We start from the raw sequence: 24,879 nt of genomic DNA on the forward strand, positions 1-24,879 counted from the left end.
GATGTAAGCATTTAAGCAAGTAGGCAAATAGTTTTATTTGATAAGATACTAATAAATAAATAAATAAATAAATAAATAAATAACTGAATAAATAGCTGATTATAGCAAAAATACTATTACAGCTACTACTTTTCACATAAATTGCTAGATTGCACACTTATATAACATTATTAAATAAACAAAGCTATGTGTAGTAAGCAATGTAGTAAGAAAATGAAATCTCAAATAAAATATTTGATAAAGGAACAAATGAATTGCTAGCTCACCGAGAAAGTAAACAAACTAATAGACTGTGGGATAGTGAAACAAGTGAATAAAAGCCATTCTTTCTGAATTAAGACAGAAAAAATGGCCTTTGAAAGAACAAATTGGTAGCTGTAAGACAACAATTAAATAAATAAGTTAAAAAAATAAACATATTTATCGTAATGGTAAATGTCAAAAGATAAACAGAGCCACTACCACGCTTATAAGTTGCTTTGGGTCACCCATATAAACTTGTCCAAGCATTAGGCCTATATTTAATATTAGCTCAAGTAATTTAAAAAAATAAAATAAATTTCGTACCGAAATATGGGGTTAAGAAAAAACAAAGTCTGTTTAATACGTGTTTAAAAGTTGTAATTTTCTATAGATATTTGCATCTCACCAACAAGCTGTGCCAGAGCGCATACTCTAATTTATTATTCCTAGATACGTTTTCAGCTGTGCAGTGAATATGTATCAGTGGAGGGCGCACTAACGGTAGGCTATACGTGGGCGTGTCAACATTAAAATTGGACAGCGGTAATTTAGTAAACTCGCTCGTATTCACTATTGTTTCTCATGTATGAGCTTTACCAAGGAGGTTTTGACACTAATAAACTCCACACCGCCCACGATGGGAATATAAAAAAGGGGTTTCAGTACGGATGTCGCCATCTTTAGTAAGGGACAATAACCCTACAGTTGTAACAGAACTTGCTATCATTTGCTCAAACTCTAAAAGTGTTTAAATAACAAATTCTAAGAGAGTTCCTAAAAACAGGAGTAAAATATAAGCGTACTGAAACCCCTCTGCTAACGTATAATACGTATAACAAATAACGATATATTTGTTAGAATGTTAAATGCTTATCGAGCGAGTTTTTGTCGCCATGTTTACTTTGGGTGACGCTAGCTCGCTTCCATTTTCCTCCGCCTCTGGTTGTCAAGAAGATGGCAGCTTCCAGGCAGGCATGAGAGGAAATACTTCTTCACAAATCGAATGAATTTGGATTATTGCCTCAAGATAAGAGCACATACTAGTGTTTTTGCATATACTGCATCAGATTAAGTGAGTAAGACTGATTAATTTTTGCGCCTTTTCCGGGTTTGTTGTGTTTTGTTGTGGCAAAGCGCCCGGCCATTTTTCTTGAGGGAGCCGCTGAAGTAGGCCGACTGTCGAAAAGATGGCTGCTTCCAGAGACGGCGTGAAACATAATAACACTGTGTTTGTGCTGTTAGACTAGATTTAGCTAGGGTTTGAGAGTGTTGGCGCAACCATATTTTTACTGGGTATGTAATGCATTTGAGTTTTGGTGAAAGTTGCGTCGAATTTAATTGTGACTTTTGGCGACGCTTTGAGAGATGCTAGCCGCAAAGCTAACCCTGCTAGCATTGCTAAATTAGGTTGAGCAGCTAGCGGCAAAAGCAACGGAGCAATGGCTAACAGTCAGTTTGAATGCTATACCCCCATAGCATGTATATCTTTGTTTATTTGAGCAAATCCCTTACAGGCAGTTGAGAACTTACATTTTCTGACTAATATATATCATTCTTTAATGTCGCGGCTTCTTCTTTTCAATAATAACTGCGTTAAAGCCGTTGCAAAAATGCTAATTTGTCTAGCTACAATATGGCGACTCCCAGAGAGGCATGAAAATAGCCAACTGCTGCTAACGATGAAAAATTGAATTAAATACTTATCGTCGCTGTGTATTGTTCTGTTTGTTTAGCCGGTTTTCAATAAGTGAGTTTAGTTTTGCTTGTTTCGCGTTTCTGTGGTTGTGCATCGTGTTAGTTTACATATATTTTGCTTGTTAATTCGCTTCCGCCATTTTTCAGTCGGGTAGCAGCGTTAGCGGCGGCTGTTTGTTTGCAAGATGGCTGCTTCCATAAATTGAAATCAATGGTTGCAAATAACTTTGTGTAAAGGGGTTATGCATTTCTGGAGAATTCTGAAGCATCGAGTCTACATCGAAGAATATAAGTAAGCAGTCCCTGGAAACATTTTGCACTTGTTTTTGGTTTTGAGTTCATCCGAGGCGAAGCTAACAGCTAACTATTTAGGGCTCCAGCTGCTTTGACCGCAACAACAGTCGCGAGTGGTTCGGTACTGTGCATTCATGTTCGGCCGATGCGTTTATGGGGTTGTTGTTATGAAAATGGTGCAATAGCTGCAAGCCATTGAAGTACGTGTTGTTTTATTTTTCTTTGCGGCAGAAGTCATGTCTGCCCCTGGTTCCGCGGTGTCTGGGACCACTCCGTCGGTTCTGCAGCCGCGATGGAAGCGGGTCCTCGGATGGTCCGGTCCGGTCCCTCGGCCCAGGCACGGACACAGAGCTGTGGCTATAAAGGAGCTGATGGTTGTTTTTGGAGGTGGAAACGAAGGAATTGTTGACGAATTACATGTATACAACACGGGTAAGTTTTGACTTGCATGTTGAACTTCGCCTACTATTTTCTGCAGCAGGTGTAAAGTTTAGTTTATTTCACCAGTAATGATATTCACAGCAGTTTCACAAAACTTCGGCTTGAAACACTGAAGTTTAATTCAAATTTGGGATGTGTAAAGTTGAGTTGTGAGCAGGCCTCACCAGGCCAAACAAACCCTTGTTTGAATAATATGGTCTCCCTCTGTTGGAGAAATCGGGTTATTGCACATTCAAAAAAGGCGGGCTAAAATAAAATGGATGATGCTGGTTGGCTTAGGCACATCCTGTGTCCCACTTTCCTGTTCATAAAACTGAGATAAATAAATTTAGCCGTTGCTGTTGGTGTGTATGTGTAAACATCCCTAAAGCCTGATTAGAGTTTACATTCTAATCCTATTTAGGGTCTTACTTACAGTGTGTGTGTGTGTGTGTATATATATTTATATGCATGTGCATGTATATATAGACTTATGAAAATGAAAAAAAAAATCTGTTTAATTTCAGCGACGAACCAGTGGTTTATCCCAGCAGTCCGTGGTGACATCCCTCCAGGTTGTGCTGCATATGGTTTTGTATGTGATGGAACACGGTTGCTGGTTTTTGGTGGGATGGTGGAATATGGGAAATACAGCAATGATCTCTATGAACTACAGGTAATCTTCTGTTGAACAAAAAAAATCCAAAACGTGGTCTCAGAACGAGAAAAAAAATTCTGTTTTATATCTTATATTTTTAATTTAATGCGAAAGAATAATCACGGTAAAACCACAACTTTTGAAACAGGCCAGCAGATGGGAGTGGAAAAAACTGAAAGCCAAAAATCCAAAAAACGGCCCACCACCTTGTCCTCGACTCGGTCACAGCTTTTCGCTCGTTGGCAACAAATGCTACTTGTTTGGTGGACTGGCCAATGATAGTGAAGACCCCAAAAACAACATTCCCCGGTAAGGAAGCGTTGCATTAGAAGCATCCACAATCTACTGACTCAGGAGTCTATTTTAGCCAACTAAATTACCTTTTGAATATCTGCCTTTTTTTCCCCCCAGATACCTAAATGATTTGTACACACTCGAGCTTCGTCCTGGTTCTAGCGTGGTCGGGTGGGATATTCCAATCACATATGGCGTCCTGCCTCCTCCTCGTGAGAGTCACACCGCTGTGGTGTACACAGAAAAGACGACCAGGAAGTCACGCTTGATAATCTATGGAGGAATGAGCGGTTGTCGCCTTGGAGATCTCTGGACGCTTGACATAGGTAGGTGTCTGCCTCATAATTTAATAAACAAAGAAAAAAAAATGCTTCTGGTCGAGTCGACAGGTTCACCCCCGTTTTATACCTGCTCAAAAACATTCAAAACTATAAAGATGTAAACTTCTGAGTGGGTGAGATGACCCAGTTAACACTCAACTTTGACGGTAAACAGGTCGCAGTATTTACTTAAATTCATTGAATTTTTATTTTCTGTTCCCAGATACCCTGACTTGGAACAAACCTTCAGTAGGTGGTACGGCACCTCTTCCACGAAGTCTTCACTCTGCCACCACAATCACAAACAAGTATGAAGGCCACATCCGTTCTCCTTAAAACATGGAACATTACAGTTTTGCTAATAGAACCTTGTCTCACGCCGGTTGGATCTTCTCACTTTGCAGGATGTACGTTTTTGGCGGCTGGGTTCCTTTGGTAATGGATGACGTCAAAGTGGCCACACACGAGAAAGAATGGAAATGCACAAACACACTCGCTTGCCTAAATCTCGGTTTGTCTCCCTCCGTAAGATTTCCCACTGTAAAGAGATTGAGTAGAAATTGTTTTAGTGCTGAAGGTGTTGTGTCTCTGCAGACTCCATGTGTTGGGAAACAGTGTTGATGGATACCCTGGAGGATAACATCCCCAGGGCCCGTGCTGGTCACTGTGCCGTGGCCATCAATTCCAGACTGTATGTCTGGAGCGGCCGTGACGGTTATCGGAAAGCATGGAACAACCAAGTGTGCTGTAAAGACCTTTGGTACCTGGAAACAGGTGAGGATGTTGTAACAAATTGTATTTGTGTCTCGTATGGGAAGTTGGTAAACGTGTTACTATTGCTGTTTGTCCTGCAGAGCGGCCCCACGCTCCCGCCAGGGTCCAGTTAGTCCGTGCCAACACAAACTCTCTGGAGGTGAGCTGGGGTGCAGTCTCCACCGCCGACACGTACCTGCTGCAGCTGCAGAAGTACGACATCCCCGCGACCCCGGCGGCAGCCTCGCCAGCCACGAGTGCAACGCCTTCGCAACCCATCAACTCTCCAAAGAGCCCTGCACCGGCCGCTGCAGCACCCTCCGCGCAGAGTTTACAACAGACAGGTGACCAGCACTCACATTGCAAAGTAAAGAAGCTCTACTGGGTAACAAAAATGAAGTCTCAACTTTATGCCTTCTGCTGGTTCACAGCTGTTTTAAAGGTTGCAGCTCAGCAGGCTGCCACAGGCGCATCTGTTGTCACAGTTCGCCCGAGCCAGCCGGGGAAATCCCCCGTCACCGTGACGTCCCTTCCTCCAGGTGTTCGAATGGTAGTGCCTACCCAAACCACCCAAGGATCGGTACGAGCCATTTCACACTCTGACTTCCTGATTTAAGTGTGTTAGCGTCTTAAAACCTTAATATATTTTGCATTATAAAAAAAACACTTCTGTTTTCAGCCAATTGGAAGCAGCCCTCAGATGAGTGGCATGGCAGCTTTAGCTGCTGCAGCTGCAGCCACACAGAAGATCCCACCCTCTTCAGGAGGCACCGTTCTCAATGTTCCCGCGGGGGCCACCATCCTCAAAACAGTGGCTGTCTCCCCAGGCACCACCACGGTGAAAGTGGCTTCTCCTGTAATGGTAAACCTCTCAATAAATCCCCTCGTTTAGGACAGCAAAACAAAAGCTTAGCTTTTGTTAATAATTATCTTAGTGCAAGTTTTGAAGTGATGTTCTCTTAAAAGAATACAAATAGTGAGTGTCTTTGCCTCACTTCACACTGCACACAGTCACAAATCACATTGGACTTTTTACTATTTATTTATATATTTAGTGTCGTGTGTGTGAATTTTCTCTCACTTATGAGTCTATTTGTCCTACTAATGTGCCTTGAAATTGACCCTCTGAGACATATAAAGTTATTTGAATTGAATTACCTGCTGTAGATAATTGATTTAGTATAAATCTAGGTTAGTTGTACAACTTGCCCCTCCGGTCTCAAAATGTCATAGCAATTTATGCAACCCTTTAAGCCAGGGGTCTCAAACTCCAGTCCTCCATGTTTAACTCTGGAAGATCATTAGCTGTGCACCACTTCCTGTTTCTATTTTTTTGTGTAAATAAGTAAATGATACATTTACAAGAAAACAAAAGTTTCCTCACGTTGCTCTAACTGCTAAATGTAAACAATTTGAAAGTTCATAAAGTCCTATTTGCATAAACTGCTGTACTTTTTTATACCAAATCAAAAACTCACCTTTTTCTTGGCTTTTTCTGGACTAGCTGTTAGCTTTAAGCTTTCTTCAAAAGTCTCCAACTATTGCTTAAAGGTAATTTTGTTTTCACAGGTCAGTAACCCAGCCACCCGCATGTTGAAGACGGCCGCGGCGCAGGTGGGCACGGCAACCGCGTCCTCTCCCACCACCACCAGACCGATCATCACTGTGCACAAGTCTGGGGCTGTCACAGTGGCTCAGCAGGCCCAGGTTGTCACCACTGTGGTGGGAGGAGTCACCAAGACCATCACTCTGGTCAAGAGTCCTCTCACCATGGGCAGCAGCGGTACTTTGGTAAGAAACCATGTATTTTACCACGTTACCTTCTATGATTTAAATCTACAAAGCACCCTATGGTGCTCTCTCATGCATGCTGTAAATGGCCTTCTTCCACAAATTTCACTGTGACGATGTGAAATTTGTCATGGGGGGGACTGTTGGATAACTCGACTAAGAAAACAGGGAGTGTAATGTTATTTGTTTGCATGACTGTCAGTTTAAAGCAGTAAGTCAGAACCACGAGTTCAGTAGACTGCATTGCTCCTGACCTCCCTGTGCTGTCCGATGCTTTTAGTGACTCATGAACTTGAGTCTCTCTTCTATGTCGGCAGATCTCCAACCTTGGCAAGATGATGTCTGTGGTGCAAACCAAACCAGTGCAGACATCAGCTGTCACAGGCCAGGCTTCCACTAACCCTCTCACCCAGATCATACAGGTCAGCTATCTGCATGAGTGCAGAAGACAAACAAAAAAAAAACTACAAAAAGAAATAGCTTAAAACTGTTGAGTCAGACACCTGGTCTTCTTCTGTAAGCAGTCGTTGAACATGTGCTTTTCTTCTCAGACAAAGGGTCCCCTCCCAGCTGGCACCATCCTGAAACTGGTGACTTCTGCAGACGGCAAGCCCACAACAATCATCACAACGTCTCAGGCCGGAGGCACAGGAAACAAGCCCACGATCCTCAACATAAGTGGCGTCTCGCCTACTACTACCAAGCAGGGAACCACCATCATTAAGACCATCCCCATGTCGGCCATCATGACCCAGCCTGGAGCCACAGGTTTGAACTCATCTGTTTGATTTTACAATCTACAGTAAACTAGTAGCCGGGTGGTGGGAAGACTGTTTTTACGGCTGGATGATGTGGCTGAAAAATATGTCGCGATCTAAGTGTTGATATCAGTTGATATTGATAATTATTGATCTTTTTTTTTTTTTATGTACCTGTAATACTGCCAAACTGGTGAGATGACATTTCCTGCTTTATATCCATTTTCACTTTATTTATAAGAAGTTATGAGGGATGGTTACATGTTTATTCAACAGGTTGTTGCTAGGTAACCAAAGAGCGAGTGAGTTAGTTGATGTCACCCATGTTGCTTAGCTTGCTGTGAAGGGTTGATCTGCTAAAGTCTTTCCTGTGCCCACATCCCCCAGAATGCTGAGCGGTTCTAGATCGGAGTTCAATGAATATTCTGTATATTGAATATCCTATTGGTGGTAATATCTATTGATATTATGTTTCTGTTGCTATATATATATATATATATATATATATATACACACTGTCATTTATTTATTGTCCAGCTCTTGAGTGTATCTTAAGCTATAGGAAATGCTATTTGCTGGTATAAATCACTGTCTAAAGCTCAAACTTGTGCTATCTATGCAGGCGTGACGAGCAGTGCAGGCATGAAAACACCAATAACGATCCTTACCACCAAGGTAATGACCTCTGGATCGCCTGGTAAAATTATTACTGCTGTGCCCAAACTGTCCACTGCAGCTGGACAGCAGGGACTGACGCAGGTAAGCTGGCTTTTCTCAACTGCTTTTTGTCTCTATTGGGTTTTTTTTTTAAACAGAATTTTTTTCAAAGATGAGATAAAAATTCTTCTTTTTGTAGGTGGTATTAAAGGGCGCTCCAGGACAGCCCGGCACTATTTTGCGTACATTGCCCATGAGCACAGTAGGCGGTGTTCGTCTGGTTACGCCAGTGACGGTCTCCTCCGTTAAGCCCACTGTTACCACGCTGGTTGTCAAGGGAACTACTGGTAAGGATACCCGTGTCTTTCGTAACCACTGAGTTGTTGTTGGGTTACAGAAGAATTTTTAACGAGATATTTTTATGGTTTTATGCTTGATTTTCCCCCAGTGTTTTATAAGCCTGATGGGCCACCAGGCTTTATTTGTGCCCCTACCAGGCTAAGCATTTCTTATTTATTTAAGTCGTTTTAAAATGTTTGCATTTTTTTAAGACTTTATAGTCAGTGTTCAGGTATTAATCTTCCAATCTTTTAATAACATAATCATCAAGTGATATTTTAAAATTTCCTGTAAACTTTAAAAATGTTTTAACTCAAAAACACAATGAACGACTGCCCTAGCGCCCAACCAGCGGGCTTAGCAAGTTTTCTGGGGGAAACCTTGGATAGTGATGATGCTGTGCAGATTTGTGGCTTGTTTTAACTGAGGAAGAGAATCTACAAAGATAGGGTGGATGTTTTTTCTAGTGTTGAAATAGCAATATATATAAAAATAACATTGCTAAATATTGTCGCAAAGTTTCATATCAGTGCGTCCCCATTTTAAAGGAGCCTCTGAACATCCCTTTAATCTCTCCATCTGCGCTTCCTGTAGGAGTCACCACTCTTGGCACCGTCACTGGGACGGTGTCCACAAGTTTGGTAGGAGCCTCAGCTGACAGCTCCAGTGCCTCCCTGGTGACGCCGATCACCACGCTGGCGAACATCGCTACACTGTCCAGCCAGGTGATCAACCCGGCCGCCATCACGGTCTCGGCTGCTCAGACCAGTCTGACTTCCACTTCGACTCTGCCTTCCTCTACAATGACAGTGCAGGTAAGATTCCTGTGTCCCACGTTTCTAATAGCTTTTTAAAACTTACAATGAAAAATACTCTAGCAGCAAAGTTTGAGCTGGAAATGATGCAGTACTTGTATATAATGATGATGTTGGTTTTGCCTCAGAACCAGCCCACCCAGGTGACCCTGATCACAACCCCCAGTGGTGTTGAAGCCCAGCCAGTCCAGGATCTTCCTGTGTCCATTCTGGCTTCTCCAACCTCTGAACAGCCCAGCTCCACTGAGGCAGGAGCAACTGGAGACGGTTCTGGTACCGTCACCCTGGTCTGCTCCAACCCGCCCTGTGAGACCCATGATACAGGAACTACCAACACCGCCACCACCTCCTCCGCTACAATCGGAGCTGGACAGGTCTGCTCCAACCCGCCCTGCGAGACCCACGAGACGGGAACCACCAACACGGCAACGACTTCCTCCGCTACAATCGGAGCTGGACAAGTCTGCTCCAACCCGCCCTGCGAGACCCACGAAACAGGAACCACCAACACGGCCACCACCTCCTCCGCTACGATCGGAGCCGGACAAGTCTGCTCCAACCCGCCCTGCGAGACCCACGAAACAGGAACCACCAACACGGCAACGACGGCGTCTTCAAACATGTCCACATTACGCGTGTGCTCCAACCCGCCCTGCGAGACCCACGAAACGGGGACGACAAACACGGCCACCACGGCGACCTCCAACATGGGCGGGGCCCAGCAGGTGTGTTCAGATCCCCCCTGCGAGACCCACGTGACGGGCACCACCAACACAGCAACACAAGCTTCCTCCAGCATGAACGCCGGCGAGACGGGCACCGTGCAGAGCTCTCACCAAAATCCACCCAGCGAAACTCACGAATCAGGGACCAGCGACACTCCGTCCGCATCCACCTCCAGCGTAGAGGAGGACCAGAGCAGCACAGCAACGGGCCAGATCCAGAGGGTCTGCTCCAACCCGCCTTATGAAACGCATGAGACTGGGACCACCAACACCGCCACTACGGCTACCTGCAACATGGAGACCGGTGAAGGCACAGGTATGTCAAAGCCAGCGTTAAGTAAACAGAGAAACTAAATGTGCTGGGTTTTGTTTTGATGTTTACCGAAATAGAAGCAACATCATATGTTGAATTGACCATTTTACCCATCAGGGTTCAGTTTTTGACTTGTTGACTGAATACCAAGGTGTCGACGCATCCTTAACAAGACTCAAATCCATGTATCTAAAAATAAGGTTTTAAAATGTCTTAAATCCATTTTAATATGGAAATCTCAGGCCTTAATTTTGTGGTGGCAGGACTTTTTAATCCTGTGTGTTTTGATGTTTTCATTACTGTTTGAGACTTACAAACTGTAGCCTGTAGTTGAGGCTGCAGCTAGCTAGCTAACGTTTTTGCATCTGTCATGAGTAAATGCAAATTTATCACCAGTTGGCTGGATGAAGTTCTTACATTTCTGTAGAGATGCAGGTCTTTGACTCCAGTCTTAATGTTCTTAAAAAGTCATATATTTGAGTTGTTGAAACCTGCGGAACCCTGGAATGCAGGCAGAAAGAAATACAGAACCATTTCACTGATTTAGGATGTTGTAGACAACCTAGAATTCAGGTTAAAACTCAATTCTATGTTCTGTGTTCTATGTTCTGTGCTTTGGGTCAGGGATGTCGGAACGTTATGAGTGAAATAAAGTTGATAAAAGGTTTTTTAAAGTAGATCTTTAAAAAGCCGGATCTGACCTCCCATTGTGACTGTTTTGACTGTTAGCCACACATTTTGCAGACGTGACCTGGTGGGTCTGTCAGCTCTCTCGCAGTGGCCCATTTTCAATTTTAAATATATTGTCTTTCAATGCTCCTTCAAACACAGCAGTTGCTGATTTTTGAAACATTGCCTGTCTAAATTATTCCAGATGCCTTTAAAGCAGGGAAAGAGCTTTTCACCAACTTCACAAAATCAAAAGCCACTTTCGGTTTCTGCATTTTAGCGGTGAAGTAGCAGCTATTTTATACAAGCATGGAAAAACCTAAGGGAAAAAGACTTGAAATTTTATCCTAAAAAGTGTGAAATTCTGAAAGTTAAAATGTTGGAACCTTGTGCTGTGTGTAGGGCTGATCCTGTTCATCGAACAGAAACTAGAATAGATGTTTGAAGGAAGAAGGTCAGTCTGACCAGATGAGTTTTAATGAAGCTACTTTGTGAATAGGGAGGTTTCTGTAGCCAATAATCTTCCAGCTATTTGCCTGTAACCTCCTGACTGCAGTAACTCGTTTGACTTCGGCCTTCTCATTAGCAGAGTAGCTCTATGATGCTTTATTTGCCCCTGGCAAAACCCACTGATGTCTGTAGATGCTAAATACAAACACATGCTGCCTGCTAACTAAGCCTTTCAGATCAGAGCATTAACAAGCTTTGTGGAAACTCGTAAACTGCCCCACATTTATTTTCACTCTTCACACAGCAAATTCACTGTGTCCCCCACATCTTCTGATTAAGCACAATTGATGGTTGAGTTGCATAAGTATAATGTTGTTTTTGACTCTTCTCAGCCGCCCAGCAGACAGAGGAAGGAGCAGAAGGAACAAGCACCACAGAGGAAGCTGCTACCACTGCAGCTACTAGCGTAGCTACAACCACCCAAGGCAGAGCCATCACCACGGTCACTCAGTCCACACCGGCCCCTGGGCCCTCAGTACCGGTAAGGAAACGACGCACTTCTCTAAATTAGCAGCTTATTTTAACAGTCTGTTGTGTGACATCTGCAATTATGTGTTTAAAAAAAAAACTGCAGGCCTGAGTGTTAAAGAAATGAATGAATAAAACTTTTGTTTCCCTCCAGTCAATTTCCTCAATCACAGAAGGAGTAAGCACTGCAGCCAGCAGCACGGAGGAGCCGATGGAGACTGAAGAGCCTGCATCAGCAGAAGCTGCACCTGCTGAGGAGCCTGCTGCAGCCATGGAGACACAAGCAGAAGTAAAGCACATAATGCATGCAGTCAACGGCAGCATGGCTAAATTTATCATCACGGCTAATTTTTTATATTTTTTTTAATGAATTTGTTCTTCCAGGGAGAAGCAGCAGCTGCAACGGCCTTGAACCTGCCCTCGGAGCTGATGTCTGAGGCCCAGGGGACCACGCTGATGGTGACGGGGCTGTCGGACGAAGAGCTGGCCGTGACCGCCGCCGCTGAGGCGGCTGCCCAGGCTGCAGCCACAGAGGAGGCCCAGGCCCTCGCCATCCAGGCTGTCCTGCAGGCAGCGCAGCAAGCCGTAATGAGTGAGTACACGCCGTCCCCTCAACGGCCACGTTGGGTATGTAGGGATTACAGACTGCATCATAATTATTAATAGCTTAATGGACACAGGGTATTATGAGCCTGGCGGGCCACCAGGCTAAGTGGTGTTTGTTTATTTTAAATAGGGTTTTTCATACACCACTCACAGTGGCAGTGAAAACAGATTAAGCTAGGTTTATAGCTGACTCATTGAACTGGTGCAAGGTGTGCGCACAAATTGCACCGGCTCTGCACCTTTCCATTGGCCTCACACAATTATTTCCAAGCAATAATGCCTGCACACACACATTCTGAAGTAAAAAAATACAGAAAACATTCTTTAAAAATACATTCTTTAACCCAAAAAGATAGTTGTACTTCCCTAGCACCCTTACTGCCAGGCTTGGCAGATTTTCTGGAGGAGACCTCAGCACACGTCAAACTCTAGGACCAAATCCAGCCAAAGATTTAGTATTTTTAACCTCTCAACTCCAGGCGCCAAATTACACCCATTTCAGTTTTTTGCAATTTTGTGATTGCAGAAATTCACACAAAATTAACAGATACCTGCTTTTTTCCCCCTAACGGGTAATTGTGAGTTTATTTCAATTTCTCTACAAAAAATGGTCAGAAAATGTGTTGTGATTGCCAACGCCCACCTGAAGGTGGCAGTATTTCTTCTCTTGTTTCTGCTGCCTCAGTCTCACTTGATGTCATCTCATATTCCCTGATGTGCCGAGTAACAAAGTTACATATTGCAAACTTCTTTTCAAATCTTTCTAAATTAGTTTCATCTGTGAAAATTAATAATAAAAGCAACTGCAAAACCCTATAGGAACTGATCAATATGAAAATATGTTCAATATTATTTAGCTTTAAGAAGAACTTATCAAATGCAAAGATGGCTAGTAATATTTTGACAGTTTGGTAATTGGTTTTTTAAATAGATTCTACCACAACCGACCCTTGAGATCATCCATGAGATCTTGATGTGGGCCAAAGTAAAAATGACCTTGACTGTAAATATTCCGTAATGTGTTTCCAGATGAAGGCGACGGTTCTGGGGAAAGCCAGCAGCCCACCAACATCCCCATCATGCTGACCCAGCAGGAGCTAGCCGCACTGGTTCAGCAGCAGCAGCAGCTACAGGAAGCTCAGGCCGCGGCGCAGCAGGCCTCCGTGGACACCAGCATGCCTACCGAGGGCCTGGCCCCCGCCGACAGCCTCAACGACCCGTCAGTCGAAAGCAATGGACACAACGAAATGGCTGCCTCGGTCACCAGCGCCGTGGCGTCCCTTCTACCACGTACCACTGCTGAGAGTAAGGCTTGCTACATTCTGTGGTCTAAGAGCTACAGCTAACTAGCCGCTAACTAATTTGTAGCACTACAAATATATAAAACACGTAATTTTCTTTTGTACATTTCTGTTGTGATGCAGATCTTAAGTTTCATTCATAATGACCTTTAAAAAGTCTTAAATTTGAGCCGTTACTGTATTTGTCTAATTGTTGTTGCTCTTTCCACAACCCAGCTCTGGCTCCATCGAGTACGTTTGCGGCGTCTATATCAGTAGCAAGTCCGGCCAAGCTGCAGGCGGCAGCCACTCTCGCGGAGGTGGCCAATGGCATCGAGGTAGAGGTGAGGCTTGAGCGACACCTGATGGATCAGCTTTGAGGGAGCGAGAAAAAGAGTTTGAACTGATTTAGTGTTGATTTTGTGATTTGTTCAGAAACAAGCCCCCCAGCCTGCGCCAGTGAAGCCTGTTGTTAAAAAGGAGAACCAGTGGTTTGACGTCGGGATCGTAAAAGTGACGAATATGGTCGTCACTCACTTCTATGTGCCAGGAGATGATTCTCAAGGAGATGTAAGTGTGACAGGAACGACGCGCCGTTCCCGGAGACTTTTCCTCTAAACATTGTGTCGTTCCTCTGGATAGGACGACTCTGGCGCCGTACCGGACTACGGCCAGATGAAGAAGATGGAGCTGCAGCCCGGCACGGCGTACAAGTTCCGCGTGGCGGGGATCAACGCCTGCGGGCGTGGAACGTTCTCTGAGATTTCTGCTTTCAAGACCTGCCTACCCGGATTCCCAGGAGCCCCTTGTGCCATCAAAATTAGCAAGGTAAGCAGTTTGTTTCAACCTGCAGAGCTGAATGCGACCTCCTGCTGAAGCTCAAAGCACCAAGCGTTATATAATCACTGTCCCCCGCAGAGCCCAGATGGCGCCCACCTGACCTGGGAGCCGCCTTCGGTCACGTCAGGGAAAATCATAGAGTACTCGGTGTACCTGGCTATCCAGAGCAGCCAGACGGCCGAGGCCAAGGCCTCCACCCCGGCCCAGCTAGCCTTCATGCGAGTGTACTGCGGACCCAACCCCTCGTGCTTGGTGCAGTCGTCCAGCCTCTCAAACGCTCACATCGATTACACGACTAAACCAGCCATCATCTTCCGCATCGCCGCCCGCAACGAGAAGGGCTACGGTCCCGCCACTCAAGTTCGATGGCTACAGGGTAAGAACGGAGAATTATCAACCTCTTGGGCTTTTTCCATCTAACTGGGGTTGAAACTGACTCTGTAAAAGACGTAACTCGATCGTGTTATCACAAAAGTATTGTCCGGTTAAAGTTTGGCCTTTTCTTCTGTTGTATTCTATGGTTTTTGTAAAGTACAATTTAAGAACAATTAAATTACACAAATCAAATTAATATTATTAGCTTCCCTGCAAACACACATGCTAAGCTAACCAGCCTAATTTGTCAACATTTATTAACAAACAAAATGCTGTTTGTGAACGCTTCATAACACCGGCCAGTACAGTTCTGTTTTCAGTACTAGCTGCCAGGGCCTGATGTAAGACAGTGTGGGCCCCTGGCCTGGTTTGGTGCCCTATACACTAAAGTGAAATTATTTTGCTAGTCCAAATGAAAAGGTCGTCCTGTACATCAGCAGGTAGGATCGAAAACACAGTAGATTTAATGCGTTCCCTAGTCATTACCGCCATGTTTTTCCCCAAAGAAATCAACCATCGCTTTATAATTTTCCAACACTTGAATATTGTTTATGTTCATAAGAATCCCCAAATTTTAATACACCTCAGCTGATTTGGGCATACAAGTTTTATATAAAGTGATATAAAAATCAAAGCCGGTGAGTGGCAGTGAGCTTGCTGCTCCACAGTTAATCTAACTTTAGGATATAGTTAAAGTTGTGGTTTTGTTTGTTTTTTCTTTGGCGATATTAGAAACAAACTTAACTCCTAAACACAGCACTGACTGCAAGTTGAACTGCTGGTTGTTGTGTGTAACTCTGCCTCCAGCTCCTGTGAAGGGTTTTTCCCTCAGGTGTGGCGCAGAGTCAGCGCTGACATGGCACCTGTTTATCAGTGCCAGGCTGCTGATAAACAGGCCAAATAATTTTATTGGGCTACAAACCAACAGACATGTATTCAGCCTTTTTAGCTTTATTGCTTTCTATTATCTGTTTGTTTAACTTGATTAAATAAGTTCAGTTTTTAGGGGTTGTGTCCATTTCAGGCATATTTTTGGGCAGCAATGCCCTGCGTGTGCTATGCTAATATGATGCGCCGTCCTATTGAGGAGCCTAAAAGACAGTAATCAGCAGTCTGTGTACTGAAAACAACCACTACCAGTGAAAATGTATTAAAATTTTTCTGTCTACTTTTAGTTCATGAATGTCAGGTGCTAATATTAGAAGGGAAAGAACTAGACTTACCTTAAGCCTCAATTAGCTTCATACGGTTTTGAGTTAATAACTGCATTGTTGCGCAAGAGAAGCAACAAACTGATTTGCGTGACCTGCAGCAGAGACCTTTCATTTCACTCGTTCATTGTAAAACGGACATACAGAGAAAGTGACGACAATTTAAAAAAAAATAAATGTCACACTGGAGGAGGAAACACAAACAGCTCATGCTACACAGTCGCTCCAGTTTAGCATGACTAAAGGAGCCAAACCAGCAGATGAATTCTAACCAACAATTGCTGCAATCCACAGAATCTGGTAAAGACGCCACTTCTGCAAAACCTGCCCCCAAAAGACCCGGCACCTCTCCTGATACGTGAGTATCTTCTCCTACCCACTTCAGGCTGAACGCGATTCATGCGACTCATTCTGGTTTTGTGTCCCTCCACAGCAAGACTACTGGTCCAAAGAAAGCAAGGACGGACCAGTGAGGTTGCCCAGAGTCCCCTCCCAGTCTTTTTGTCTTTTTTTTTTTTTTTTTTTTCTCCTCCCCACTGTCCTTTTTATCAGGAAGACTGACCTTCACTCATCCTCCTCTTCATCTCCCCTCCGCCCCCCGTCTCAGATCAAAATGGTGGCAGAAGCCCAGATGAAAGTCAATCTGAGACGTTTCTGTAGATAAACCCCCTGACTCCTCCTCCTCCTCCTCGTTCAGTTGGTCGTAATATTTTTAGAGCAACTCAAACCTAGAAGCACATTCTCTTTTTTCAGCCACATCCCCTTCCTTCGTTTTAACATCTATTTTTGCTTCTTTTTTTTTTTTTTTTTTTGTTTTTTTTCCCAGATAGTTGAACATTATAGAAACATTTACACCTTTTCACAAACTGGGAGCCTGAGGCTGAGCGCTATGTTACCTAATTTTTTTTTTTTTTTCTTCTGTGTTTTGTGAATTCTGGGGGGGGAGATGTAGACAGAGACTACATAAAATGTTGTACAGTGTTTGGAAAAAAAAAAAAAATGTCTGTGGAGGCATTTAGTTTAGACGAAAGGAAAAAAAAAATCGGTATGGAAACAAATAAAGCACTTGTCCTCCACAAACGAGGACATCTTTTTCTTTTTTCGGCTCCAAAACAATTTGCTTCATAGAGAACCAAGTCTGTACAGTCATCGTACTGGACCCCAGTCTCCTGGTAAATATCATCACTGTGCGCTTTTTATCCCCCCCCCCATCCTCCCCGAGATACGAGGAGTGGTGACCGGCACGTTGGAACGGACGAAGGAAAAAGGGGAAGAAAAAAAAAAAAGAGAACGGCAAAGGAAGAGATTTGTAGAGAAAGAATGATGGACTTTGCTAGGACAGAGACTGGCAGCACACACACACACACACACACACACACACACGTTTCAAGGAAAACTTCCACACAAAAAAAAAAAAAAACTGATTAAAAAAACCCAACCTTTTCCCAAAAAATTAGCAATGATGCAGAAAAAAATCTCTTGTGTAGTTTATTTTTGTATTTTTAAGCTTCTTTCTCCTGTGTGTATGTGTAATTGTGTGCATTTTAAGAGAAAAAAAACCCGCATAGCTTTTTTTTTTTTTTTTTTTTTTAACTGTTCGATCCCCTCGGCCCCCCCGCCCCCTTCCCCTCTTGTAGTTTGTGTTCGTGGGAAGATGGCTGGCTGTGTTCAGGTTGCCACTATATTTTTAAAAACCATTCAGGTGGTTCGTGTTCCTGTTGACGGACGACGATGAAAGACGAGACTTTTGTATTTGTTCCAAGTAGAACCGCAGAGGTTGTAGGACTGAAGGGAACCTTGAAGTGGACCCAGAGAGAGGAGTTTTTTTTTTTTCTTTTGTTTTTTTTTTTTCTTTTGTTTTTTTTTTTACTTTGTTTACTCTTGATGCTTGTGTTGCTTTGTTTGCCAAACAAATTTTCCCGGGTTGGAAGGGAGGGGAAAAAAAACAAACAAAAAAAATAATTCTGCGTCACATTTTTCCCGACTTTTCCTCCCCATGCCCGGTCGGTTGTTGCTTCTTCTGCTCATGAATCTTTAATTTTGTAGAATGGCTACATATATTCCGTAGACCCCAAACCACAACACCTTTATTAATGTCTGTGAATCAACTGAATAAATTTTAATTTGTTTTTTCCCTTCTCTAAGGCTCTGTATTTCAGACCACAGATAGTGTGCTAAGCTACCTGTTTTGTTTTGTTTTTGTCTTTGAATGGGAAGGCCGCGTACAGCCGGAGTGTTACTCACTTGTAAATTAGTTCGTTCATAGAGCAAGAATAAAACAAACAAAACACACACACAAAAAAACAACAAAACAAACATCTTGGCCTTTTATATAATTACCTGTAACAAACTGTTTTTACATGTTGGGTCATCTCTTGATCGCCTTTTGTGTCTTTACTTATAAAAGAAACAAATATATAAATATATATATAAATATATATAGTCTCCCTGATTGTTCTGTTTTTTTGTTTTTTTTATTTTGGTTTTTTTCCCGCTGATTCACTGTAGGGAGTGAAGTCCTACTAGGTCCATCAATCCAAACGTGTACAGGGAGGAGTTGTCTGGCTGGGGGCATGAGTGGAGATCTTCTGTGTAAAAGGGCAGATCCAGTTTGTGACGGTAATTTAAAATAAAATAAAACAAAAAGGGCCCGGAACGTCAAAAGCCGAGGCCGCTCCGCTCGCCGCCGTGGCTTCAGGTTGGGATTCTTTCTAGAAACTTTCTCTTCATATGCATTCATAATTTTTGTGCGTGTCGGTGTGTCTGTTAAACGAAACTAGACATGCATGCAAAAAAAGCAGTGTATTTTAGTAGTGATGCCTTAAGTTAGACCATAAAGCTGAAGGTTCTCAAAAAAAAAATGAAAAAGGAAAAAAAAAAGGAAAAAAAAAAAAACATTTAATGAGTTTGTTCCTCTCTCCATGTGGTATACAATTGTGTCCTTTCCTTCCACAGTACCTTTGCCGGGTCACTTATTTTTGCACCCTTGTTAGATAGGTCATCATCAGCAGTGCCGAGGTCTCCGAACTTTCCCTCCCACGCCGGGACGAGTGCTCTCTTTATCAGCACTCGCAGGTGTTGCGAGTTTCTCTCGGCTGTTCGCAGGTTATCTGGAAATGTCCTGTATTTTCCAATGTGTGTTTTTTGTACTGTAGGGAGTAATGTATCTTTTATCATCAAAAATAAACATGTTAAACAGAGATTGTGTCTCGGGTCTGCTGGTTTTTGTTTTCTGGACTGAATTACCTGCTGGAGGCCGAGCTCTGCGGCTCTTAAAAATGGCTTCTCCATGTCCAGGTCCTCTTTGGCGCTTCCTTCAAAGTACTCCGCCCCGATTTCTTCACACCACTGCATTGCCTTTTTGCGAGACACCTAAGACAGCAGATGAGGTATTTCACAATCTGGAATGCAGTAGAGGTTAAAGAGCTCATTATACGTCGCTCGTATTTGGACTGTGTACTCAGAACGGGATCAATTCTGCTCTCAATACTCTAAATTTCCTACAAACAAAAAACAACGCATTAACATTTCATGTGATGCAGTGTCAAAAATTCTAATTGTATTTTCAAAGCAAAGTTGAAAAGTGGCGTGCGATACTGGATATTTTGGTATTGAGCAGATATGAAGGGAATACAGGGCCAGTATCTGCATCATTTACATTTAAAGTCTGACGTATCAAACTTATAGCCCTGAGGTATTGTTTTGTTTTCCTTTGCATTATTTTTGCTAAAACATGGGACAGAATTTAGAGAATAAATTAAGGCAAAAAGAAATTTTACCATAGAGTTGAGAAACTACAGTGCAAAAATTTCAAGAGGGAATTTGAAGCTAAGGTGTCGATTTCAACATCGACACCAAGCTGGAATCGATACGCCACCTAGCTGGAATCGATACGCCACCTAGCTGGAATCGATACGCCACCTCTAATGTCGAGCCCCTTTCAGTGTGCTACCCCTAAATAAAATCCTACTCAACTTGCCAGCCGATGCACAACGGAGGAAGTCTGCAAACGAGTCGAGACCGACCTCCCGGTTGCTCAGGTCCGTCTTGTTGCCCAGGACGACGAAGGGAAAGTCTTCCGGATCCTGAGGCTCTCCCTGGACCAGGAACTCCTTCCTCCACATCTCCAAGGCGCTGAAGCTGGTCAAGGATGTGACGTCAAACACCAGCATGCAGCACTGGCTCCCTCTGTACAGAGGCGTGCCCAGAGACTGGAACCTCTCTGTGCCTGCTGTGTCCCAGATCTAAACACACACAGAGAGAGAGGGGGGGGAAACACCAGGCTGCGGAGCCTCTGCCAGGCATGAAGGTTGATGCATTTCATTGTGATACACACACCAACCTGCAGGGTCACCGTGCTCCCATTTACCCTGACTGCTTTGGAGAAAAAGTCCGTCCCTATGGTGGCTCTGTACATGTTGGTGAAGCGGTTATCCACATATCTGTTCATGACGGACGATTTTCCCACCCTGTGTAAACACACACACGCGCGCGCGCACACACACACACAAGATAAATTAGAAATAACCTCAAACTGAACTCTTTCTTCGTCACAAGACACATTTAACTCCTGTGTGTCACGCGACGTGTAAAATGGTTAAAAACTGGATGAAGTTGTTTAAACATCTGCATATATAGTTCACACCTTTACTTTAATGAGTCGCGGCAAGTGAAAGTGAAACACTTGAGCTTTAAACTGAACCGAGTCTGAGCATTTCAGAGTGAAAACAACAACCAAAAGTTACCCGGAGTTTCCTATGAGTATCGTCTTCAGAGTCACGGGAGTCTTTTCCTCGCCCATGTTGAACGGAGGCTGCGACCAGATTGACTGCAGCTCTGGAGCTCCGGCGCACGATGACGCCTTCAGGGTGCTGCTCGGAAATTCGCAATGGGTTAGTTGTCATTTATCAAACCTAAGTGACCTTCGTCAAACCTTTTATTTTATTTTCCAAAATATCTTGTCGGACTTTGAAACACGTTAAGGCAGTGGTTCCCAATTCCAGTCCTCGGGGCCCCCTGCTCTGCATGTTTTAGATGTGCCTCTACACCAGAACTGCTGATTCAAATGATTGCATGACATCTTCTGCAGCCACTAAGTACTGCAGGAGCCTGTTAATCACCCAAAGATTCAATCCAGGTGTGTGGCAGAAGGGAAACACCTAAAACATGCAGTCAGGGGGGCCCCGAGGACTGGAATTGGGAAACACCACGTTAGGGAACGATACGGTTCCTTAACGTGTTTTTGTTCCTGTATACAAAACACAGGAACAAAAAGAGAAAAAATGCAGCACTTTTTATTCAAATGTCGATGGTATGATAACGTGTTTTTATAAGCAAAAATATTTTGTAGATTAGGGAATGAACCAAAAGCCTTAATTTTTCTTAATTTTTAGATATATATTATTAATTATGATATTTACACTGTCCCAAGAACAGCAACGCAGTCCTCGTTGAACCACTGCGATATAAACTTACTTAATCAATCACCATAGCTGTTTATTGTGTTGATTTAAATGACTGCAGTGTGGCGATGCTGTGGCCTACGCTTCTGAAGGCATCATTTGATAAACCCCTGTGTGGCTGACTCATGGCTCACCTTTGACCTTTAAATATTTGTGTGTTGGGTTTTTTTTTTTGGCAGAAAATACAAAATCTTATCAAATGGTATCAAAGAAAGCGATGGTGGACGCTGTGGGCTTTTCCCTCACAGATCCACTTGAGTAGATTTGAATATTGGAAATGTATTGTATATCAGTAATTTGGTTATAAATGCAACTCATTTTAATGCAGATTTAGTAAACAGAGGTTGAAAAAACAATTTTTATATATGTTTCTCTTCATTTTGACGGTTATAGGTCTCAGATAATTTAATTATTTTGCTAATTAAAAGAGATTTTTAAGAAACACATGCATGTAAATGCATAGACAGATGTGATAGACTTCAGCTGGTCTGCACTTTTCACTACTCTGCCTCTCATCTTACTTTTGACAATCAAGCACAGTGACACCACTCTAACTTCCTACTAGATGGCTGGAGTCACTTTGGTCTTGATAAAACCCAGCGGACCGACACAAGCAGACGCCATGGCAACCCAAATCATCACTGGAAACTGGGACCTTGAATGCTTTCTGAAAAGCAAAACTTACCTTCGTCTGGACCGCTGAGCAGAGAAACCCGATCTGTTCCCTCTTTAGCTTTAGCCCAGGTAAGACACTTCAGCAGTTATTTATCCCTGAGTGTACGTGAACCTTTTTTTATTTCAGTTTTTCCTTCCACTCGACTTTCCAGATAGTAAACTTGGATACAGCACTCTGAACTGTATCCTTTAGTAAAAACCTTTTCAGTTCAAATTCATTTCAGTGACACCTTATCAATGCCAACGGGAAGTTAAAATGTTTTGTAACTTGCTCTCCTCCTGGCGTCAGTGACGGTCTGCTGAGCAACAACAGAACATTAAAACTTGTATTTTATTGGTCTTATGTATGACCTGTCTGAGCAAAGGAAGTTCACGATTTAATTATTCGGTAACTATAATTAGCAACACAAACAAATGCGCATGAATTTCATGTTTGAATAATTTCTTGTAATCCATAATATTGAAATAAATTGTGTTGTGCCCAAAGACAATCTGGATCAAAAATATGTTTGTTTTCACAAAAACAGATGTGTATTTTTATTTTGTTTTATTATTTTTTTTTTTTAACCAAAAGGCAATGTTCGATGTGTTAGAAAACAATAATGCTTTTATATATTCGATCAGGAACTGTGAACGTCATGCACCGGGTCCCCACCCTCCATCGAGTGCAGGAACAGAGAACCTCACCAGAACCTCCCTGCGGAATGACAGTAAATCACTTTGACTCGCCACCAGGGGGCAGCAGATGCTTCCGTTAAGCCAGCGGGTCTCCATCACTGCTAACTGTGTCAGGTGTGTTTCTGTGGCGTGTTTGACTCCACTTCGAGTTGCAGCATTTAGAATTTCATACTTTACCTCAGTAGTTTTATGTTTTAGTTTAATTTTACTGATACTGATAGTCAATACATCCACCGCAACAAAACCAACATTTTACAGTAATTTAGCTTTGTCGCAATTTTCTCAACCAAACGCCATGCAGCAGGTCAAGCTAACCGGTGCTAGCGAGTTCAGCTAATTAAAAAATACTGCAGCAATAATAGATGAAAATAGATATGATACACAAATAGATAAATAAAAATATGTATTTTTTTAAAGGTAAAAACTATATATATAGTTATATATATAACTATATATATATAAAATATAGTTATAGTTATATATATATAGTTATATAACTATATATATATAACTATATATATAACTATATATATATATATATATATATATATATATATATATATATATATATATATATATATTTATATTAGATTAATTCTTTTGTAAATGTAACTAAACGTCTTGCTCTTTAGTTAATTTTGCTTCATTTCAACTTGTGATTTTATGACAACACAAAGTACTATATATTGTAAACTGGGAAGGAAAATTGTTATCTAAATAAAAGTGAGAAAATATATAATGTCTACTTATGTTCATCCACCTTTACTTTGATACCCCTAAATAAAATTCAGTGCAACCCAATATCTTCAGAACCACCAGAATGGTAAATAAAGTCCATCTGTGCTAATTCAATCACTGTGTCAATGCAGCTGCTCTGTGAAAGCCTCAAAGGTTTGTTAGTGAACATTAGACAACAAACAATTTGGAGACCATGGTGGAGGCTGTGGAAAACTTTGAGCCAGATTTATGGTTTCAAACAGTGTCCTAAGCTCTGGCCAGCTAACTGACCCACAGTTCAGTCCTGTCCCATCTTAACTTCGGGGTTCCTCAGGGATCCACTCTAGTTCCACTTCTTTTCCACACTTAACACAACATTTATGCAACATAACGCAGTCTTTCACTGCTTTGCGGATGTTATCCAAATTTATTTATCTATTCTGGCCACACTGCTATTCAGCCCTTACAGATGCACCTCACAGATGTTCAAATATGGCTATTAATCTGAATGAAAGCAAAACTGAAATCATCTTATTTGGAAAACCCAGCCTTCTAAATGACTACAATATCACTGGTCCACGAAATTCACAGTCATCTGCAGGATCTCACCTGACTCTATGCTCTATGACAGAAAATCTCAAAGAAATAGAGGTTTCTGACTGCAATGTGACATTTTTTTAAAAGTTAAACAGACAACTCTATGATAACCCAAAGCAAAGAGGAAAAAAAAAAGATTTCATCCGTGCAACAACTACAAAAATGCTCACGAGATCTTTACAGGAACAAAAGCTAACTCCAAACAACAAGAACATTTAGGAGGAAAAAGTTACAAATGGTAATAGTTTCACCTTTACACATCTGTGTATGGTGAGATTACATAAACTCAACAGTGGAAAGAGTTATGATAGTTAAGTCACACGCTAACTTTATTAGTCAGAGCAACACTTTCATGCTCTTCTGCTGCTAAAAACGTCACCTCACATGCCAAGATCAGCATGGAGGAGGCAACTCATCTCTGAAAGTGTTTGGTGAAGCTGAGGACAGTTAGTGTGTGTGTGTGTCTTTGTGTGTGAGAGAGAGAGACAGACAGAGAGAGAGAGAGAGGGAGCTCTTTTGAGCACTGCTGCTGCAGTCCTGCACCAAAGAGATAAGACCACCGCCTTCACAGAAGCCCGTTTCTTGGGAATTTGAAGGCTGCCATCAAAGTCCAGCGGTGACAGACAACGCCATCCGTCACCCGGGTTACGACCGGCTCAAACAGCACCCCGCCCCCACCCCCCAACTGTCCTGTACTTCACACTGTAGTGTCACTT

At 42.7% G+C, this 24,879-nt stretch overlaps 2 protein-coding genes and 1 long non-coding RNA gene across 7 annotated transcripts; 2 read left to right on the forward strand and 1 right to left on the reverse strand.

Annotated features, from left to right (window-relative positions):
- Positions 1–1,165: 1,165 nt before the first annotated feature.
- hcfc1a (host cell factor C1a) lies at positions 1,166–19,234 on the forward strand. Of its 4 annotated transcripts, XM_044121820.1 has the most exons (28): positions 1,166–1,315; positions 2,464–2,664; positions 3,180–3,328; positions 3,459–3,619; positions 3,722–3,930; positions 4,148–4,232; positions 4,329–4,435; positions 4,519–4,698; positions 4,779–5,021; positions 5,109–5,257; positions 5,357–5,539; positions 6,247–6,468; positions 6,786–6,890; positions 7,020–7,236; positions 7,849–7,985; positions 8,083–8,230; positions 8,817–9,037; positions 9,166–10,078; positions 11,587–11,735; positions 11,877–12,011; positions 12,107–12,314; positions 13,358–13,633; positions 13,846–13,952; positions 14,044–14,178; positions 14,251–14,436; positions 14,527–14,824; positions 16,329–16,392; positions 16,468–19,234. In XM_044121820.1, the coding sequence occupies exons 2-28, from the start codon at positions 2,469–2,471 to the stop codon at positions 16,505–16,507; spliced, it is 5,223 nt and encodes a 1,740-aa protein (XP_043977755.1). In that variant the 5' UTR covers positions 1,166–1,315; positions 2,464–2,468; the 3' UTR covers positions 16,508–19,234. The 4 variants fall into 4 exon arrangements, with proteins under 4 accessions (XP_043977755.1, XP_043977752.1, XP_043977753.1 ...); XM_044121817.1 differs by having other exon boundaries at positions 4,779–5,257; XM_044121818.1 differs by lacking the exon at positions 1,166–1,315 and adding an exon at positions 1,390–1,536 and having other exon boundaries at positions 4,779–5,257.
- si:dkey-13a21.4 (uncharacterized protein LOC494576 homolog) lies at positions 17,869–21,082 on the reverse strand. 2 transcript variants are annotated; one of them, XM_044121822.1, is made up of 5 exons: positions 20,780–21,082; positions 20,377–20,503; positions 20,060–20,278; positions 19,281–19,406; positions 17,869–19,183 (listed from the first exon to the last, which is right to left on the reverse strand). In XM_044121822.1, the coding sequence occupies exons 1-5, from the start codon at positions 20,833–20,835 to the stop codon at positions 19,097–19,099; spliced, it is 615 nt and encodes a 204-aa protein (XP_043977757.1). In that variant the 5' UTR covers positions 20,836–21,082; the 3' UTR covers positions 17,869–19,096. The 2 variants fall into 2 exon arrangements, with proteins under 2 accessions (XP_043977757.1, XP_043977756.1); XM_044121821.1 differs by having other exon boundaries at positions 20,009–20,278.
- LOC122833876 lies at positions 20,806–23,135 on the forward strand. Its single transcript, XR_006371083.1, has 3 exons — positions 20,806–20,926; positions 22,062–22,240; positions 22,796–23,135. It is a non-coding gene; the product is annotated as an uncharacterized LOC122833876 (long non-coding RNA).
- The last annotated feature ends 1,744 nt before the right edge of the window (positions 23,136–24,879 follow it).

The sequence above is a fragment of the Gambusia affinis genome, linkage group LG07, assembly GCF_019740435.1.
Source record: "Gambusia affinis linkage group LG07, SWU_Gaff_1.0, whole genome shotgun sequence".
NCBI classification, from domain to species: domain Eukaryota; kingdom Metazoa; phylum Chordata; class Actinopteri; order Cyprinodontiformes; family Poeciliidae; genus Gambusia; species Gambusia affinis.